General features: G+C 47.9%; 1 protein-coding gene across 1 annotated transcript in view; it reads right to left on the bottom strand.

Moving 5' to 3' along the window:
- The window catches only part of LOC141105548 (complement C1r-A subcomponent-like), a 47,539-nt gene extending 31,921 nt beyond the window's left edge, over positions 1-15,618 (bottom strand). Inside the window, exons 1-5 of the mRNA XM_073595438.1 lie at positions 15,472-15,618; positions 11,234-11,450; positions 6,494-6,680; positions 4,520-4,663; positions 2,712-2,908 (exon numbers count right to left, since the gene is read on the bottom strand). Of these exons, the coding sequence (XP_073451539.1) occupies positions 2,712-2,908; positions 4,520-4,663; positions 6,494-6,680; positions 11,234-11,450; positions 15,472-15,473 (747 nt within the window). The 5' untranslated portion in view covers positions 15,474-15,618. The remainder of the gene's footprint in view (positions 1-2,711; positions 2,909-4,519; positions 4,664-6,493; positions 6,681-11,233; positions 11,451-15,471) is intronic.
- Between the last annotated feature and the right edge of the window lie 5,782 nt (positions 15,619-21,400).

Raw genomic sequence — 21,400 nt, 5'->3', positions numbered from 1 at the left:
CTCACCTCCAGGACTTCTCCTGAGCCTCTCCCATCATATGGAACTCCCTACCCCAATCTGTCTGACTGACTATCTCCTACTCTGTTTGCTTTTAGAGGATCCCTGAAAACCCTTCTCTTCTGATAAGCCTATTCTGCCTCCACCTAACAACTGTACTTTTATTTTCTCCATCAGCCCATCCCCCACAGTTATTACCTTTTGTATAGCTTGATCCTCTCTCCTAGATTGTAAACTCTAACGAGCTTATCCTTTAGGCCCCACATCCAATCACTGTCCAAATCTTTGTGCCTCAACCTCTGCAACATCTCCTAAATGCGCCCCTTTCTAACCAATGAAACCACAAAGCTCCTAATCCACTCCCTGGTTATCTCTTGCCTTGACTACTGCCACTCCTCTCTCATTGGTTTTCCTTTACATAAGCTATCCCCTTTCAGTCCATCATGAATGCTGCTGCCAACCTCATCCACCTTACCAACCGCTCAGAATCTGCTACCCCTCTTAGCCAATCCCTCCACTGGACTCCATTCAGTGTCCTCCACCTCTCTCTACCAACCCCTCCACTGGCCTCCATTCAGTGTCCTTCGCCTCTCTCTGCCAATCCCTCCACTGACCTCCATTCAGTGCCCTCCACCCCTCTCTGCTAATCCCTCCACTGGCCTCCATTCAGCCTCCATTCACTCTCTGCTAATCCCTCCACTGGCCTCCATTCCACTGGCCTCCACCCATCTCTGCCAATCCCTCCACTGACCTCCATTCAGTGTCCTCCACCCCTCTCTACCAATCCCTCCGCACAGTGTCCTCCACCCCTCTCTGCCAATCTTGCCGCTGGTTTCCACTTACTGTCCTCCACCCCTCTCTGCGAATCCATCCACTGACCTCCATTCAGTGTCCTTCGCCTCTCTCTGCCAATCCATCCACTGACCTCCATTCAGTGTCCTCCACCCCTCTCTGCCAATCCCTCCACTGACCTCCATTCAGTGTCCTCCATCCCTCTCTGCCAATCCATCCACTGACCTCCATTCAGTGTCCTCCACCCCTCTCTGCCAATCCCTCCACTGACCTCCATTCAGTGTCCTCCACCTCTCTCTGCCAATCCATCCACTGACCTCCATTCAGTGTCCTCCACCCCTCTCTGCCAATCCATCCACTGACCTCCATTCAGTGTCCTCCACCCCTCTCTACCAATCCCTCCATTGGCTTCCACTTAGTGTCCTCCACCTCTCTCTACCAATCCCTCCACTGGCCTCCATTCAGTGTCCTTCGCCTCTTTCTGCCAATCCCTCCACTGACCTCCATTCAGTGTCCTCCACCCCTCTCTGCGAATCCATCCACTGACCTCCATTCAGTGTCCTTCGCCTCTCTCTGCCAATCCATCCACTGACCTCCATTCAGTGTCCTCCACCCCTCTCTGCCAATCCATCCACTGACCTCCATTCAGTGTCCTCCACCCCTCTCTACTAATCCCTCCATTGGCTTTCACTTAGTGTCCTCCACCTCTCTCTACCAATCCCTCCACTGGCCTCCATTCAGTGTCCTTCGCCTCTCTCTGCCAATCCCTCCACTGACCTCCATTCAGTGTCCTCCACCCCTCTCTGCCAATCCATCCACTGACCTCCGTTCAGTGTCCTCCACCCCTCTCTGCCAATACCTCCACTGCCCTCCGCACAATGTCCTCCACCCCTCTCTGCCAATCCCTCCACTGGCCTCCATTCAGTGTCCTCCACCCCTCTCTACCAGTCCCTCCACAGGCCTCCATTTAGTGTCCTCCACCCCTCTCTGCCAATCCCTCCACTGGCCTCCATTCAGTGTCCTTCACCTCTCTCTGCCAATCCCTCCACTGCCCTCCGCACAGTGTCCTCCACCCCTCTCTGCCAATCTTGTCACTGGTTTCCACTTACTGTCCTCCACCCCGCTCTACCAATCCCTCCATTGGCTTTCACTTAGTGTCCTCCACCCCTCTCTGCCAATCCCTCCACTGGTCTTCACTCCTTCTCTTCCACCCCTCTGTGCCAATTCCTCACCTGACCACCATTCAGTGTCTTCCACACCTCTAACAACTTACAAAACCATCCACAACTCGGCCCCGAGCTACATCACTAGCCTAGTCTCAAAATACCAACCAAATCACTCTGTTCGCTCCTCCGAAGACTTCCTGCTCTCTAGCTCCTTCGTTACCTCCTCCCATGCTCACCTCCAGGACTTCTCCTGAGCCTCTCCCATCATATGGAACTCCCTATCCCAATCTGTCTGACTGACTATCTCCTACTCTGTTTGCTTTTAGAGGATCCCTGAAAACCCTTCTCTTCTGATAAGCCTATTCTGCCTCCACCTAACAACTGTACTTTTATTTTCTTCATCAGTCCATCCACCACAGTTATTACCTTTTGTATCACTTGATCCTCTCTCCTAGATTGTAAACTCTAATGAGCTTATCCTTTAGGCCCCACATCCAATCACTGTATTGAATTGTATTGTCTGCCCTCATGTTGTAAAGCGCTGCGCAAACTGTTGGCGCTGTATAAATCCTGTATAGTAATAATAATAATAATACAGGATTTGTAGCTGCTGACGTCTATTTTTCTTCTTTCTAGGGGCCAGGAAGATCCTCTTGAAGGAGTAGATGCTGAGCTTGTCCAATACGATAGCAGATTGTGTGGTCAGCATTAGTCTGTGATATTGGAATGTAATGAGGGAAATAATTATGGCTTTACCTTCAAGGTGTCATAGGGACACAGAGCTCGCGGGTGGGAGTCTATGTCAAAAGTTTCCACGAAGGCGATGGAGATGCGGAACCCTTCTTCTACGCGGATGCTGTAGTTGCAGTTGAGGTCTGCAGGGTAAGGCTTGGGGTATCCCGGACTGGAGATATATCCAGACTCCTCCGTGAACAGATGACTGCTACAATCCACTGAGAGAGGAGACACAATACACAGAATTGTCCATCTATTATCCTTATTTCAACCTTCTATAAGCTGCTTTCCTTACTGACCCTCAGGGTTCCAGAACAATGACACCCTGACACTTGGGGGTCCGGGAACAATGACACCCTGACACTTGGGGGTCCGGGAACAATGACACCCTGACACTTGGAGGTTCGTAAACAATGACACACTGACACTTGGGGGACCCAGAACAATGACACGTGGACACTTGGGGGTCTGGGAACAATGACACACTGACACTTGGGGGTCCGGGAACAATGACACACTGACACTTGGGGGTCTGGGAACAATGACACACTCACTGACACTTGGGGGTCTGGGAACAATGACACACTGACACTTGGGGGTCCGGGAACAATGACACACTGACAATTGGGGGTCCGGGAACAATGACACACTGACACTTGGGGGTCTGGGAACAATGACACCCTGACACTTGGGGGTCCCAGGAACAATGACACGTTGACATTTGGGGGACCCAGAACAATGACACACTGACACTTGGGGTCCCAGAGCATCAATAGACTGACACTTGGGGGTCCCAGAACAATGACACACTGACACTTGGGGGTCCCAGAATAATGACACACTGATACTTGGGGTCCCAGAACAATGACACACTGACACTTGGGGTCCCAGAGCATCAATAGACTGACACTTGGGGGTCCCAGAACAATGACACACTGACACTTGGGGGTCCCAGAATAATGACACACTGACACTTGGGGTCCCATAACAATGACACACTGACACTTGGGGGCCCCATAACAATGACACACTGACACTTGGGGTCCGGGAACAATGACACACTGACACTTGGGGGTCCAGGAACAATGACACACTGACACTTGGGGTCCGAGAACAATGACACACTGACACCTGGGGGTCTGGGAACAATGACACACTGACACCTGGGGGTCTGGGAACAATGACACACTGACACTTGGGGTCCGAGAACAATGACACACTGACACTTGGGGTCCGGGAACAATGACACACTGACACTTGGGGGTCCAGGAACAATGACACACTGACACTTGGGGTCCGGGAACAATGACACACTGACACTTGGGGGTCCAGGAACAATGACACACTGACACTTGGGGTCCGAGAACAATGACACACTGACACCTGGGGTCCAGGAACAATGACACACTGACACCTGGGGTCCAGGAACAATGACACACTGACACTTGGGGGACCCAGAACAATGACACACTGACACTTGGGGGACCCAGAACAATTACACACTGACACTTGGGGGACCCAGAACAATGACACACTGACACTTGGGGGACCCAGAACAATGACACACTGACACTTGGGGGACCCAGAACAATGACACACTGACACCTGGGGGTCTGGGAACAATGACACACTGACACTTGGGGTCCGGGAACAATGACACACTGACACTTGGGGGACCCAGAACAATGACACACTGACACTTGGGGGTCCAGAACAATGACACACTGACACTTGGGGTCCCAGAGCATCAATAGACTGACACTTGGGGGTTCCAGAACAATGACACACTAAGCCTAAACAAAGCTGACCATCACTGATATAAGCCATACCTTTGCAGGTTCTCTTGTCACTCTGTAGTTTGTATCCCGGCAGACAGGAGCAGAAGTAGCCCCCGATATAGTTGTGGCAGACATGCTGGCATGGCGGGGTCCATAAAGCACTGATATCATTGGGGAGAGCGCACTCGTCGTTGTCTAGAGGGGGACAACAGAGGGTCCAAGATGAAAAATTAGAACACTGGAATAAATGTTAAATAGAATGTTAAATAGAATGCACATGGAGGACAAGAAAACAAACCACAGTAGGAGTCGATTGTTCTTTGAATGCTGATCAAACAGCTACACAACTTTCCCCTTGAGTGGTAAACTCATATAGCAAAGCCTTGGGTATTTGTATCATTAGTTGCTGACATAAAGGGGAAGGCTTTAAACATCTGTCTGTCTGTCTATCCTTCCTTGTCCCTGGACAATCTCATCTCAAGGTAATGATCAGAGTTTGTTGATAGACATAGAGCTTTTATTTATCACACCCTTAGGCCAGTGCCTAGGCCAGGACATTTAGAGAAGGTATTACGGTGCCTTGAAATCTACACATTGTATTGACTTATTTTTTTTTCCTTCTTCTGGTCACCTCTAGACATTTCTGGCTAAATTTCCCAAAAGAACTGTAGAGGTAAAGGAATACATAGGATGTCGGGAGAAGTCAGAAGACTCTTTAACTCTTTATGGTTCAGCCACATGAAACCATTTTTTGTTTGGAATCTAGCTCTGCATATAAAGAAGATCTCATACTGCTTCCAAATGTATTTTAAGATTAGTTTTCATTTTAATACTCACATGACAATAGGAATGGAGCTTCTACAAGGCCCTCATCATCCTGTTGTGTCTAGAGTAGGGATGAGCTTGGGTTTAGCTCTGGGATTGGTCATAATCCATGTTCGGGTCAACTTGGAAGTCAACTGTCAGTGCCAGGCCAATGAGCTGTGGATGGAGGGCCGCACATACACATGGGAGTCGAGATGCTCAAGACATCATTGACCTAATATGGCCACAGGTCCAATTAGGTCAAAGATATCATAAGCATTGTTATTGCTTTGTGTATTTTCAGCTTGCGGGGAAAGGAGTGATTGGCCCATAAGTGACAGCTACCTTCTGGGTTTGGCCATACCCACGTTGGGATCAAACCCAACCTCATCACTAGTCTAGAGAAGTGGTCTTTAAACTGCGGCCTGGGGGTCAAATGCTTGCTTGCCTTTATCCAGCCCTTGGGACACCATTCCTCCAACTGACACCAATGACAAGGCACTATTGCTTCCACTGACACCATCAATGGGGCACTATTCCTTCTGCTGACACCAATGATGAGGCACTATTCCCCCCACTGATACCAATGATGGGACACTATTCCTCCCACTGACACCATCGAAGGGGCACTATCCCTTCTGCTGACACCAATGATGAGGCACTATTCCCCCCACTGATACCAATGATGGGACACTATTCCTCCCACTGATACCAATGATGGGGCACAATTGTCCCACTGACACCATTAATGGGGCACTATTCCTTTCACTGACACCATCGATGGGGCACTATTCCTTCTGCTGACACAAATGATGGGGCACTATATCTCCCCCTGACACCATCGATGGGGCACTATTGCTCCCACTGACACCACTGATGGGGCACTATTCCTCCCACTGATACCAATGATGGGGCACAATTGTCCCACCGACACCATTGATAGAGCACTGTACCCCCTGCTAAAACCAATGATGGGTCACTGTTTACTCCCACTAATGCTGGGGTATTTTCTACTGACACTGGCCATAGTCGGCCACCCCTAAAGTCTATAGGACAGTAAACTGACCCTTTATTTAAAATGTTTGGAGACCCCTGTACTAGAGAAAGTGTACTCTGATCAACTACTTATCTAGCTGTAATTCAGATCTGCACAACCAGAGATGTGTATGGACCACAGCCAGATTATCCACAAGGCAACCTAAACAGGAGCCCACTACCTACCCACGGCCTGGTAGTAGGCTTGGAATCCTTGGTAGAGGATGGTGGAGCCATGCTCCTCATTGGAAAAGTCAGACTGGAATCCAATTCTCATTTGGGTGCCTTCAGAGACAATTAGCCGATGACCAGGGTGAGATTTAGACTTGGGTGGACCACAGAACCGCCCCAGTTCCTTGTTGTCTGCCCAAACCTGCAGAAAGAAGATTGGAATTAAAGTGATGAGTGAAAAGTATGAAGATGATTGCAAAAACACTTCAAGAAAATAAATTTTTTGTATTTTCTCACTTATTTAAACCTATCATTAGGTTAAAGTGTTGGACTTCAAGCTTGATGGAAGCTCCAAATAAATCAGATGACTACTGAGGCAGCTCTGTAATGCCAAAAGGGACCGCTACAGAATCCCTGGCAGGGTCAGAGTATGTGAAGTGAAATGATGAGGGTATCAAGCCATAGGGATTGGTTCAGATATAATAATTATTTGCCACAATAAGTCTATCAAGAGTTGATTGCCAACGCGATTGGGGAGTTATACACAAACACTTCTTTATCGGGGCTTAGGTTTATTGGGCAGAAATCTGGACCAGTGATTGATGTTTGGGTTTCATTTATAATGAGCTGTAGCTATAAAGTTCTTTAAAGTATAAGAAGATTCCTCCCTCTCTTTTTGTCCTGTTTGCCATTTTATCATTGAAAGTGAAAGTAAAAGAAAATCTCAAATTTTGGGTTTTCCCCAGAAAAGTAATAGAGGAGGAAATCTTCCAATGGGGACATTAGTTCTGGTGAGCTGGGGGTCCCCAAGGAATTCCCTTAGTTTACAGGGTTTTCTTCTCACTTGTTTGGCTATCGGATGGGAAGTGAAGGGAAATCTCCCCAAAGGGGACACAGATGGAGGAAAAAGAAATCTGACAGAGATTATAGCCCTCCCTTATGCCCCGTACACACGATTGGACTTTCCGACAACAAAACCGTGGAATTTTGTTCGAAGGGTGTTGGCTCCAACTTGTCTTGCATACACACGGTCACACAAATGTTGGCCAACAATTACGAATGTAGTGATGTACAAGACATACGGCGAGCCGATAAAAAGGACGTTCAATAGTCATGCGCCACCCTTTGGGCTCCGTCTTCTAATGTTGTGTTTGGTGAGCATTGATTCCGAGCATGCGTGTTTGTACTTTGGACTTTTGTTCCGACGGACTTGTGTACACACGATCGGAAAGTCCGACAACACACATTTGTTGGCGGAAAATTTGAGAACATGCTAGCCAACATTTGTTGGCGGAAAGTCCAACAACAAATGTCCGATGGAGCGTACACTCGGTCAGACTTTCCGCCAACAAGCTCACATCCGACATTCGTTGTTGGAAAATCCGATCGTGTGTACGGGGCATTACTCTATCCAAAATGAAAAAATAAATAAAAATGTTGCCTATAATTCTACTTTACGTCAGGTTATCTGGCAGGCAGAATTGAAAAGGGTAAGCATGGGGGAGATTTGCTAAAACTGGAACACTCAGAATCTGGTGGAGCTGTGTATGGGAGCCAATCAGCTTCTGACTTCAGCCTGTTCAATGAGGCTTTGACTATAAAACCTGGAAGCTGATTGGTTTCTATGCAGAGCTGCACCAGATTTTGCAGCTTTAGTAAATCAACCCCAATGTACAGTAGATTGGCAATGCTGAGCAATCCTACGTCACACAGACTTACTGAACTGAAACAGTTGCTGTGGTTTATCCTGTTATCTCAGCAGAGAAGTCAAAATATTTGGGCCACCAAACCAGCTGCTGACAAGACCTGAGCAAATAATCACACCGAAAGAAATACCATTAAAGGTCCAGTTATTCCCCTTCTCTGTACATCCCCCTGTTGGGCCTAATTGAGACTCTAGCACCTACAATAGCCGAATGGACCCTGCTGGAGCTCCTCCTGTTTTACGCCAGGAAGGCCATCACCCTACACTGGTAAAAAAATACTCCTCCTAAAAATTACGCTCTGGCAAAAGCTAGTTATCACAGCTCTACCCTTGTATAAGGATACCTATAGTCACAGGGGCTGCCCTAAAAAAAAGTTCACCAAGGTGTGGTCCAAGTGGCTCCAAGATGATTCCACAGCCCATTTGTAGAATGCTCCAATTTGAGTAAGGTGCCTTTTACGTTGCATGCAAATGGGGGGGGGGGGGGTCTTTTGAGGCCTAAGTTGGCCTCTGCCCAAGTTTCGAGGCCTAAGTTGGCCTCTGCCCAAGTTTCGAGGCCTAAGTTGGCCTCTGCCCAAGTTTTGAGGCCTAAGTTGGCGTCTTCCCAAGTTTTGAGGCCTAAGTTGTCCTCTGCCCAAGTTTTGAGGCCTAAGTTGGCCTCTGCCCAAGTTTTGAGGCCTAAGTTGTCCTCTGCCCAAGTTTCGATGCCTAAATTTGCCTCTGCCCAAGTTTTGAGGCCTAAGTTGGCCTCTGCCCAAGTTTTGAGGCCTAAATTGGCCTCTGCCCAAGTTTTGAAGCCTAGATTGGCCTCTGCCCAAGTTTTGAGGCCTAAGATGGCCTCTGCATAAGGGGCACTATTTCTGTCTATCCTCCTTTTATAAGGACTGAGTGAGACACACACACTAGGAGCAGCAGTAGATGTTACTGTTTATTAGGGGTTTTTTTTATTTACTTGTTATGACAGACACAATTGTGATCTGCACACGTGTTGGCCCCTGCGCGGGTGTCTTTTTTTTCTTTGTACAAATACTGTGAAATTCAATAAACAGAATCTGAAAAAAGAAAAGGTCCAGCTAACACATCTACAGTAGTTCATATACATTGTTGTCTGTCTCAAACCCTGATGAAAGGGATGTTTTTGGACCCTTGAAACATGTTGGCTACTCTTTTGATTGCCCCCCTGACCCTTACTGGAATAAAGTTGTATCTGGACCTTTTAGTAGTGGTGTGGCCCAATTTGTTGGCAGGTGGTGGCTTGCCTCGCCCGTGGCCAACAAGAACTGACCTTCTGGGCAATACGATACCTTTGCCCACAATTCTTCCTGATGCGTGGGTGGTGGGCAGAGACCGACCCCCCTCTCCACCGTCCTGACTACATGGTCACTCTCAGGGGTCCCAAACGCTGGCCTCAACTTCCTCAGGCCCAACAGCCAGGGGACACATATAGAACTCTCTCTCTCACTCCCTTCAAAGCAGCTTTCTGACCCAATAAAGGAACCATAAGGCTGGATGTGGTTAACTTTATTTACTTTACTTGAAAGCATCAAATAATTACGTGGCTTTTTGTGGGTCCCAGACCCAGCATTAAAGTATAACTAAAGGTAAAACTTTTTTTTTCCAGTTTCGATTGGAGTGGTGAGGGATTAGAAAGCTTGTCAGTTTTTATTGCTGTCTGCACCCCCCCTTAGGGAGATCCCCCCTTTCTATTTGTCCTGTTTTACCATTATCATCGGAAGTGAAAGTAAAAAAAGATCACAAATTTTGGGTTTTCCCCAGAAAAATAATAGAGGGGATATCTTCCAATGGGGACACTAGTTCTGGTGACCTGGGGGGGTCTTCAAGGAATTCCCTTATTTTACAGGGATTTCCTCTCACTTCCTGTTGTGGCTATGGGACAGGAAGTAAAGGTAAATCATCCCAATGGGACATAGATGGGGGAAAAAAATCTGACAGGGATTATAATCCTCCCTTAGTCTAAGCAAAATGAAAAAAAAGTTTTGCCTATAGTTCTGCTTTAAGGAACACTTGGTCCTAGGCCCTGCTGGTGGCTGCTCGTATCTCTGCAGGAAGGTTCTCACTCCCAGTAGGCCTTGTGTTCTTCGGGAGCAAAAAGGGAAGTACCGAGGGATAGACCAACTCCCAAAGTCTTTCTCTGGGCCTGCACTGACCCGCTGTAGTTGTCTCCTGCTCTCTTGGGGTTATGATGGGGGATCCCTGGACACCCTGCCCTCCCCCAGGAAGGGGAACAGCAGGAGCACAGCAGATAGATCTTGCCTTTTTCTCTTCTGTATGCCCCACCTTCCTTCCTGGTCCTGCCTAATCTCCCAGCCTTCTCCCATGGGGAGGATGCACCTTAAAAGAGAACCTACTCTACCATCTGCCTACAAATTCACATTAAACTAAAAGCCGAGGAGGCCAAGCAGTTCCTCTAGAGCACTTGTTCTCAACTTCAGTCCTCAAGTACCCCCAACGGGCCGTGTTTCAGGTTTTACTTTACTTTGCACAGCTGCTTTAAAACAGTATCAATACCATAGTATTGATAAGAGCTATTTTATCTAAGGGAAGTTCCCAAAACATGGCCCGTTGGGGATACTTGAGGACTGAGCTTGAGAACCACTGCTCTGGAGAGTAGAAGTTGCCTGCCTGGGATCCACATCACCGGCATCAACACCATTACATTAAGAATGTATAGTAATAGCAATATGATAAACTTGTAGTTCCAGCACTATCTTTTTACTTTCCTTAATTAGTACAGTATTTGAGGGCAGGAATGATGGAAGTTTGACCTAGCAGCACTTGAATCCTGTGTGCAAGGTGGTGAATTCTCCCCATGTTTGGTTGGGGGTCTGGTTTCTTGCCCATAACCCAAGAACATACTAGTAGTTTGATTAGTGTATACCTGAACTGGCTCTAAATGTGTGTCTGTATGATTGTGGTAAGGACATTCATTTTCTTATATTAGTATTAATAAATAAATACATTTTCTTATATTGATAAAAACAATAAGGAAAATACATTTCTTAATATATATATATATGTGCCTTCAATACCTTAACAAAGTCATAGGTACATCCTTCCGATGGCTCGATGTCAAACACCAGGAACTTCAGGGAAATGTGGTATCCTTCGGGGACGGAAATGTTCCAGGTGCTGTGATTGTTGTTGGGGTATGTTTTAGGGTAATTGGGGGACGCGATGAGCCCATACTGAGATCTCTTGGCTGGAGAGCAGGAGACACCTCCAAGAAGAAGGAGCACCAAAAAGAACCTAGACAACAAAGCCAAAAGTTTCATGCCTGGGACAACTATGATTGGTGCCACAAAGGTAGAACTTCTGTTACTTGTTTATTGCTTGCACTAGACACCAGGACAGGAAGACCCATAAACCAGGACCTGGTCTGTTCTCTGGTGCACAGCCACTAGCACTTTTGGGTTTTACCCGGAGTGCTGGCACCACAGTCAATCAGGTGGCATGGATTTAAATTGTAAGCAACATGTGGCTTAGTGTACGAGCAATGCACCACTACACCTAAGAACCAACATGGGGCTCGGCTTGAGTGTATCCTCATGCCAAGTGTCTTTGGTACCTGCCGCTTCAGTCTTCGAGCCTCCTTAGTTCCACTGTGCTCCAGTGACTGTGTGCTTCATCTGTGGCTGCCTGCAGCCCTTAGTGTGGTCCTTTGTTCATACTCAGCTGTCCAAGTCCACAGTACCTCTGACCGCTGTGGTCCATGAGATTCCGGTGCACCCCAGAGCATTCTGTGTCATCTACTGACTCCAGCATGTCCCTGTGCACCTGTTGACTCCAGTGCACCCCAGAGCATGCAGTGTTTTTTAGGCATCTCTATGTATCTCTATGCACCCCATGTCTGCAGTGCACCCCAGAGTATCCTCTGCCATCTACTGACTTCAGTGCCTTCCTGTGCATCCGCTGATTCCAATGCACCCCAGAGTATCCAGTGTCTTCTATTGATCCCTTCATACCCCTATGCACCCCATGACTGCAGTGCATCCCAGAGCATCCTGTCTCCACTGACCCCTATGCACCCCACAACTCCAGTGCACCCCAGAGCATCCTGTATCTACTGACCCCTATGCACCCCACAACTCCAGTGCACCCCAGAGCATCCTGTGTCTCCACTGACTACGGTGCACCTAAGGTAATGCAATGTCTTCTAGTGATCTCTGTGCACTCCTATGCACCCCACAACACTGGTCTACACCAGAGCATCCAATGTCTTCTAGGCATCCCTATGCACCCCATAACTCTAGTGCGCCCCAGAGCATCCAGTGTCTTCTAGTGATCCCTGCTCACCCTTTGCACCCCTATGACAGAGCTGTGCTGAGACAAGGTCATCCAGCGCACATGGCAAAGATGCCAAACAGTGCCCCTCCTTTCCTTAGGATTAGGGTCAGAGCAACCCCATCCCTGCAATAAACCATTGAACCCTGCTTATCCCTATACCCTCCATGACTGCAGTGCACCCTAAAGCATGTGGTTTTTCTACTGACCCTTGTGAATCCAGTGCACCCCAGACCATGGACAGACCCAAATGCACAGCTCCGCTCAAGACTCGCCTCTCCTGTACATGGACAACCCGAGTACCGGCCACTGTCGTCCGTCTCCACTCCCCATCAGAAATACAAAAAATGTATCAGCCGCACTCCACTCTTAGCTCCTCTTGCTGTATTTATTAGTTATCAACAAAATGGCTACATGGGTATATCTCTACCTGGGAACCAACCTTCCTTCACGCGTTTCACAACTCCTGGCTTGCTCACAAGGATAGGGGAAGTCCACTGGGAGTGGTGAAACGTGTCAAGGAAGGTTGGTTCGCACCCCAGAGCATACAGTGTCTTCTAGTGATCCCTATTCACCCCATGACTGTAATGCACCCCAGAGTATCCTGTCTCTACTGACCACTATGCACCCCATGACTCCAGTGTACCCCAGAGCATCCAGTATTTTCTAGTGATTCCTGTGCACCCCTATGCAACCCAATGACAGCAGGGCACCCTAGAGCATCCTGTCTCACTACTGACCCCTATGTACCCCATGACTCCAGTGCACCCCAGAACATTCATTGTCTTCTAGTGATCCCTGTGTACCCCTATGCACCCCATTACTCTAGTGAATCTCAGAGCATCCACTGTCTTCTAGTGATCCCTGTGCACCTCTATGCACCCCATAACTCTAGTGTACCCCAAAGAATCCAGTGTCTTCTAGTAATCCCTGTGCACCCCTATGCACCCCATAACTCTAGTGTACCCCACAGAATCCAGTGTCTTCTAGTGATCCCTGTGCACCTCTATGCACCCCATAACTCTAGTGTACCCCACAGAATCCAGTGTCTTCTAATGATCTCTGTACATCCCTATGCTCACCATGACTCCAATGCACCCCAGAGCATCCAGGGTCTTCTAGTGATCCCTGTGCTCTCCTATGTACCCCATTATTCTAGTGAACCCCAGAGTATCCAGTGTCTTCTAGTGATCCTTGCTCACCCCTATGTACCCCATTACTGCAGTGCTCCCCAGAGCATCCGGTGTCGCTGCTGACCTGTGTGCACCCCTGAGTAGTGCACCTCTGAGCATGCAGTCATGCAGTGTCTTCTAGTGATCCCTGTGCACCCCTATACACCCCATCACTGCAGTGCACCCCAAAGCATCCTGTGTCTCTACCGACCCCTGTGACTTTAGTGCCCTCCAGAGCGCACATCGCTTTTCAGAGGAGCGACAATAATAGGAATTTTAGAGGCGTGTGAACGATGGATTCCAAATCTCCAATTATTAAGTGAATATTTTTTGATACACAGATAAATCTTTATACATTGGACACTCCCGTGTCCCTTGTGTCACCGGGCCCCACAGCACTCACATTCCCGGGTCCCCTGTGTCACCGGGCCCCACAGCACTCACATTCCTGGGGTCCCCTGTGTCACCGGGCCCCACAGCACTCACATTCCCGGGTCCCCTGTGTCACCGGGCCCCACAGCGCTAACATTCCCGGGTCCCCTGTGTCCCCGGGCCCACAGCGCTAACATTCCTGGGTCCCCTGTGTCCCCGGGCCCACAGCGCTAACATTCCCGGGTCCCCTGTGTCACCGGGCCCCACAGCACTCACATTCCCGGGTCCCCTGTGTCCCCGGGCCCCACAGCACTCACATTCCCGGGGTCCCCTGTGTCACCGGGCCCCACAGCACTCACATTCCCGGGTCCCCTGTGTCACCGGGCCCCACAGCGCTAACATTCCCGGGTCCCCTGTGTCCCCGGGCCCACAGCGCTAACATTCCCGGGTCCCCTGTGTCCCTGGGCCCACAGCGCTTACATTCCCGGGTCCCCTGTGTCACCGGGCCCCACAGCGCTAACATTCCCGGGTCCCCTGTGTCCCCGGGCCCCACAGCGCTCACATTCCCAGGTCCCCTGTGTCGCCGGGCCCCACAGCGCTCACATTCCCGGGTCCCCTGTGTCGCCGGGCCCCACAGTGATCACATTCCCGGGTCCCCTGTGTCCCTGGGCCCCACAGCGATCACATTCCCGGGTCCCCTGTGTCCCCGGGCCCCACAGCGCTCACATTCCCGTGTCCCTGGGCCCCACAGCGCTCACATTCCCGGGTCCCCTGTGTCCCTGGGCCCCACAGCGCTCACATTCCCGGGTCCCCTGTGTCCCTGGGCCCCACAGCGCTCACATTCCCGTGTCCCCCGTGTCCCCGGGCCCCACAGCGCTCACATTCCCGGGTCCCCCGTGTCCCCGGGCCCCACAGCGCTCACATTCCCAGGTCCCCTGTGTCCCCGGGCCCCATAGCGCTCACATGATCTGCTATGGCTCTAGTTTTACCTGTAGCGGTATTACAGCTCATTTACTAAACTGGGTTATAAAATACTTTTTATTTCGCATTGGTAAAGCCCTTCTTGATACTTTTTAAGTGTAAAAGCCAATATAGTATCAAAACCGAATAGGAGATTGTAAGCTCCTGGGGGCAGGGACTGAAGTGAATGTACGATATGTACAGCGCTGTGTATATTGTTGGGCGCTGTATAAAACGCTGCAATAAATAAACTAATAAATAAACAATAAGATACAATTGTATCATTTGAACACAAGGAGAGCGATCAATGTTTAAATTGAGGGATATTTGTGGACCAATTACTTCCGAAATTCTGGAATTGCTGAAAGCTGCACCTGTGGAGCCTCTGAACAGATCATTTCATCCTATTCTGCAGACTATCACATCTCATCCCTTCTAGGGGGTAATATCAAACATTTCACCCATGAGACGGTAATACTTACATTCTCTGTGCTCTTGCGGGTTAATTCCTCAGAAATGAAAGTTTCAGCAGAAAACAGCGGATGGGTCGGATGGGGGGGGGGAGTGGAGAAGAGGAGGAGATCAGAGGGGCGAAGAGAACATTAATGACCCAAAATCTCTGCTGGAGTTTCAGTCCCTGTCCTGTGCTGACCTCTGCTGTACTAACAGAGAATTACAGCGCGGCCACAGAAATTATAGACACCCCCTCCGACTGCGACTCTGAAATCGTGCGACTTCACTTTCAAAGCCACAGGTCACGTGATTTGGAACTGTCACTGTGTAAAAGGGGGGGGCTTAAAGGGTAACTCCACCTTTGTGGGAAAAAATAGCAAATAATAAGCAAAAAATAATAATATAGCTTATACAATTGCAACACAAGTCATATTGTGATTGAATACTATTAAAATGTATCTTTCCTTTTCAATTTGCAGCCGCTGTCATTTTCTGTAATATGCAATATGGCCACCTGGAGGCGCTCTGTACACACATAGTATACAGAACTCCCCCCCATCTTGTGTGATTGGTTGACTGATTTTCCCTGAAGTCTGCACTAGGATACAAGTCAGAGTTTGGGCATCCCCTGCAACAAGAATGACATTTTTGCTGAGAAACTCCCAAAGAGAAATCACATCTAAAGGGACGCAGACCCTGCCACTTTCCTCATTAGAGCCCTGCAGGTGCAGCAGCTGATTGATAATCATAAAGTCACTCCGATTCACATTCACTCTGCACATGGACACAGAGAAACAAACAGCGATTTCTTCAGAATAACAAAAGGGAGGAATCTGCAACAAAGTTTGCTACAATCCCTGCAATGTACAGAGATCTCCCCAAGGGGGGAGGAGTTACTTTTTAAAGCAGAACTAAACTCTCAGCATAGCTATTTTGAACCCCTATGCTGCCGGCATTAATAAATAGATAAGAAAGTCTATTATATTTACTTGTCATAAACTTTTTTACATTTCTTCAGTTACTTCCTGGTTTCTGGCTCAGGCCGAAATGATGTCACACATCGCAGGAGTCTTCTTAGGAAAAGGGGAGGAGGGTATTTTCTCAGCTAAGCACAACCCTCCTGCCTGCGTGCCTGAGCTAAGGGCAGACGGACTCCAGGAAGTAAATGCTACAGGAATCATCTGCCCTTACTCAAGATGGCTGCAGCTCCACCATTTTTGATTTTGGAGCTGGCTGTGACTTCCAGATGTCTCAGAACCGGCTCACCGCTGTGCATGCTCAAGGCACGGCAGCACTACAAGCCTTCAAGACTGGTCCTGCAGGCTCCAAGGGACCTGTAACCTGTCACAGGAGGTAGCAGGTGGGGGATGTCATTTCTTGCCTAGGGAAGTATTGAGGAAGTCGGAGTGGGTACCTGACAAAAAACTCATTTTTGATTGAAGGTCCTCTTTAGTCACCAACGTTTGAAGTGGCTGTTTTTGTGTCTTATAGTCAGCTACCTGAGAGTTATGATATTTGCCTGCTAGTTGTCATTGTCGATAATCAGGTTTGACCTGACTACGCTCTCTCACTTGCGTCCTGCCTAGACCTCTGCTTGGATCTGACCATGCTCTTGTTTGCTGCCTGCCTAGACTTCTGCTTGGACCTGACAGCTCTCTCACCATCCCATGTCTGGACCTGACTACTATGTGGTCTGCAGCACTGTGAAGTCTCTGCACTATAGCCTCTGCATTCCAGCCAGCCATCCCCTTGGTGGGGTGATCTTGAGGACCTGATAACAGTTTGCAGCAATAAATTGGGACCACTGGGGTTTCTGGCCGATCTCTACCATCAGAAGTTCTGGTGAAAGCCAACTGCCACTTAGATTCTGTGCCTCGGGATTGTCCACGTCACCTGCCAATGGGTACCATAAACTTCCTGAACTGCTAAAAAAACACTTTCTTTTAACTTGCATTTATGTCTCTGGCCAAAACCTGCAGGTCATTGGAAATTATCATTCGGTTCCTCTTCATTTCATGCCCTTTTCACATGGGCAGCTGTCATCACCCAATGCTCCCCAATCAAAATGCTACATCACATTCACCTTTGACCCGTAACATTTGCCACTGGAAGTTGCCAACTCCTTCTAACTCACCTCTGAAAATGTGGTATTGTCTGGTGATGGGATTCATTGGCTTTCCGCACAACGTTGGTGCAACAGCTCACAATTTGTTACCCAATACCTCCATCTTTCTATAATCACAGTAGGCAGATATGGGCAGGTCTGACATATATGGCTATAACTGTACAGAGCAATGGTATTTCATACATCATAAAAGGGCAAAATGACCAACACATTGGTCCTTATGTTGTTACTATAACACACCTACAAACCTCAACTTGTGTGATCTCCCATCTCCATTTATATCTGTTGTTTGTATGGACTTACCGCGGCACACAAACCAAACTTCAACCAATTTTCTGTAGCAATTTGAGAAAACGCACCAAAACAACACCTATAAAATACACTGCAATGCAAGCCTAGGCAGATGAAGCCAACGGTAAAAGGACAACTTCTTCTTTAGTGAGGTTGACCTCTAATGCCCCGTACACACGGTCGGAATTTCCGACAGAAAATGTGCGATTGGAGCTTGCTGTCGGAAATTCCGACCGTGTGTGGGCTCCATCGGACTTTTTCCATCGGAATTTCCGACACACAAAGTTTAAAGGCAGGCTATAAAATTTTCCGACAACAAAATACGTTCGCGTAAATTCCGACCGTGTGTGGACAATTCCGACGCACAAAGTGCCACGCATGCCCAGAATAAATTTCGAGACGGAACAGCTCGGTCTGGTAAAATTAGCGTTCGGAATGGATATAGCACTTTCGTCTTATATTGTTTAATGCAGCGCACTCTCTTCTTCTTTATAATGCTAGAAGAATGAAGTAGTTTTGCTGCTCATATTCACACACACTTCTCACAAACTTCTTTCTTTATTATTTCTCATGATTTCATGAATATAATATTTTTATTTGTCACATCTCCCGAAAATAATTTTTTTTATTGTTTTTATATTTTGTATTATTTGTTTTTATTTTTTGAAATCCTGATTTCCTGTTATTTTTTTAATTATTTTTTTTTTTGGATCTCCAGAATTGTTTTGGGTGTGTTTTGTGTGTCAAGTTACCACAACACCATTATTATCTTGTATTATTTAATCTCAAGGAGGTTGCTTGGTGTTGGTGTTAATTTCACATTGTATTTCTCACATTGTATTTTTGAAATGTACCTGCCTACTCACAAACAAACTGTCCTTTTTGAAGGAAAACACATAGGTGAGTATTATATAAAAAAAAAAAAAAAAAATACCTTTATTAAGGGGTCCTAACCAAAGAAAGAGGGAAGGCAACACTGGAGAATCTGCTGAGATTGGTGAAGACTTTGGCCCCCAGGGCACACATCAACTATTTTAATGCAAATTTGGTGGCCTGAGGAGTCCATATATAAGAGAGTACAATCTGGTCCAGAAGTCCAAGAGATCATGAACAGCAGCAGATGACATGTATGTCCCCAGGCTGTGGTCATACAAGAGCCTGCATCTTTCGTCATACCAGACTGAACCCAGGGCCATCACTTTCTTGTCTTCCTTCCACTCTTCCTTCCAGGCTGTGTCTATGGTGGTGGAGTTGTGGCAGGAGGAGGAGGAGGAGGAGGATGCAACTCACACAGGTGGGTATTGGGTGTGATTTGGCCCCTCACCCCCTTAATTAATGTTTCAAAAAAGAATTTCCTCACACATGAGGCATTGGCCCTCCTCCATGTCCTGCAGTTTGGTAGCAGCCATGCAGGCAAAGGCGTCTTTACGAGTGGGGGTGGCTCTGAGGGCCGCAGAAGCCTCCCCAATCAGCCTGAGCGCTGACTCCTCCACGTTACTCCCCTTCCTGGGTCTTTCGGTTGGAAGGCAGAGGGGAGGGACCTGCGATTCTGTGAGGCTCCTACTGGGCCTGGCCTCCTCCTGGCTGCCACTTACCCCGGCCACCTCCTGGCTGCCACTAACCCCCGCCTCCTCCTGTGTGCCACATTCCACAGCCTCCTCCTGTGTGCCCCATTCCACAGCCTCCTCCTGTGTGCCACATTCCACAGTCTCCTCCTGTGTGCCACATTCCACAGCCTCCTCCTGGCTGAGGTCTTCCTCATAGTTTTAGTTTTTTTCTTCATCAATCACACACAATTTTCATCTCATGACTGTTGCAAATTGAATTTTATAAATAGAAAAGACTATCATTCTGAGCCCAGCATTTTTCATTCTTGTCCCAATTATTTTTGCCCACTACTGTCTATTGATATGTAAAACACTTTATTAAATCAGCAAATAGTGATCAATAATAACATCTAGGAAACATCATTTATTTATTGACCAGAAATCTGGAGAACAATGCTAGACCTGGCTCCAGCTGGGCTCCTCCACTTCTTCCTGTCTGGAAGTCCCAGGTTGGACATCGGAAGCCTCAGCTGGGGTGGAAGGAAGAGTGGAAGGAAGAGTGGAGAGGGATTCCCTGACTTCAGTCTGGTCTGACAGAAAACGAAGTCTCTCATAGTACCACAGCCTGGGGACATAAATGTCATCTGCTGCAGCTCCTGATCTCTGGGAATCTGTGACCTTCTTGCGCTCCCTAAGATAAGTGCTCCTCAGGCCACCAATTTTGGCTTTTAAATAGGGGATGGTTGCTGTGGGGACCACCGGCTTCACCAACTCCAGCAGTTTCTCCAGCGCTGCATGCCTCTTTTATTTATGATTATAATGCGGGTGTTTGACCTGCCATAGACAGGGCAGCTCCCTGTATTTATCTATGAACAGGGGGAGGAAGTTGTGGTAATTGAAGCCATCCATTTTATCTGCAATACACAAGACAAACCCTATTCTCAGGCTAAAGTCTCCTAATCTTGTCCCAATTTAGGCCTCAATCTATAAGCAGTATAGGCCCAAGTTAAAATTGTACCTTTGTTATCTGGATCGGCGCTTCCGATACCCCTTCCTCCGCTCACAGATCGTACGTACGACGCACGTGTGTTACGCTTTATATACACTGCGCATGCGTGAAACTCTGCCCGCCCCTGACATTCTTTCTAGTATATTCCCCGCCCCTTCTCTTTTGATCCAGTGGGGACGAGCACATGGCGGAGACACAACAGGTGCGTGATAATTCCAGCAACGAGGAGGAGGAGGAGGAAAGCCCGGTGCCAGAAACGTCACGATGCCACAGGAGAAGATTTAAGGCCTCAAATATGGCCTTTGTAGAGATGGTGGAGATGGTCGACATATTGAAAAGGGCCGACCATGACGGGAAGTATGGACCTTACCCAAACCCAAATGTCAGAAAGGCCAAGATCATGACTAAAGTTGTGAAGAGTCTGCACCAGAATTTTGGGGTACGGCAATCCAAGGATCAACTGAGAAAGCGGTGGTCGGACCTCAAAATCAGGGAACACGATCAGTATAGAAGGATCAGGAGAGTGCTGCAAAAAAGTAAGTAGTTGTCCTGTGTTCCTATTCTTTATTTTTATAACATTCGTGCTGCTCCATGTGCTTTGCTTTAATGTTGTACAGTTTAAAATGGCAACTTTCATGTTCATGGACACATTATTCGTTCGTAGGAAACATTGTTCATTCGGCCACTAAAACACCATGTTTTGGCCAGATGCAGTTCAATACATTTTTTCTGGCCTACTTCTCTTAAAATAAGTTGGTTGTCTAGATGGGTTTGTAACGAGAATGAAATGCAAACTAGATTCTGTGTAAGGAGAGGACACTCAGCATTTTACACATCTGGACGATGGAGCACTAGTGTGGGACACCAGAAGACCCTTCTTATAAGGGGGTCCACACAGGTGCTCCAGTGTATACTATAGGGGGGTCTCCATCTGTGAAGCTTGTACAAAACAGGTAAGTATTCAAGCTTGACAAAGGACAAAAATA

Source organism: Aquarana catesbeiana, linkage group LG08, assembly GCF_042186555.1.
Source record: "Aquarana catesbeiana isolate 2022-GZ linkage group LG08, ASM4218655v1, whole genome shotgun sequence".
Lineage (NCBI taxonomy): Eukaryota > Metazoa > Chordata > Amphibia > Anura > Ranidae > Aquarana > Aquarana catesbeiana.
The sequence above is the reverse complement of the archived record's forward strand: the minus strand, read 5'-3'. Positions and strand labels throughout refer to the sequence as shown.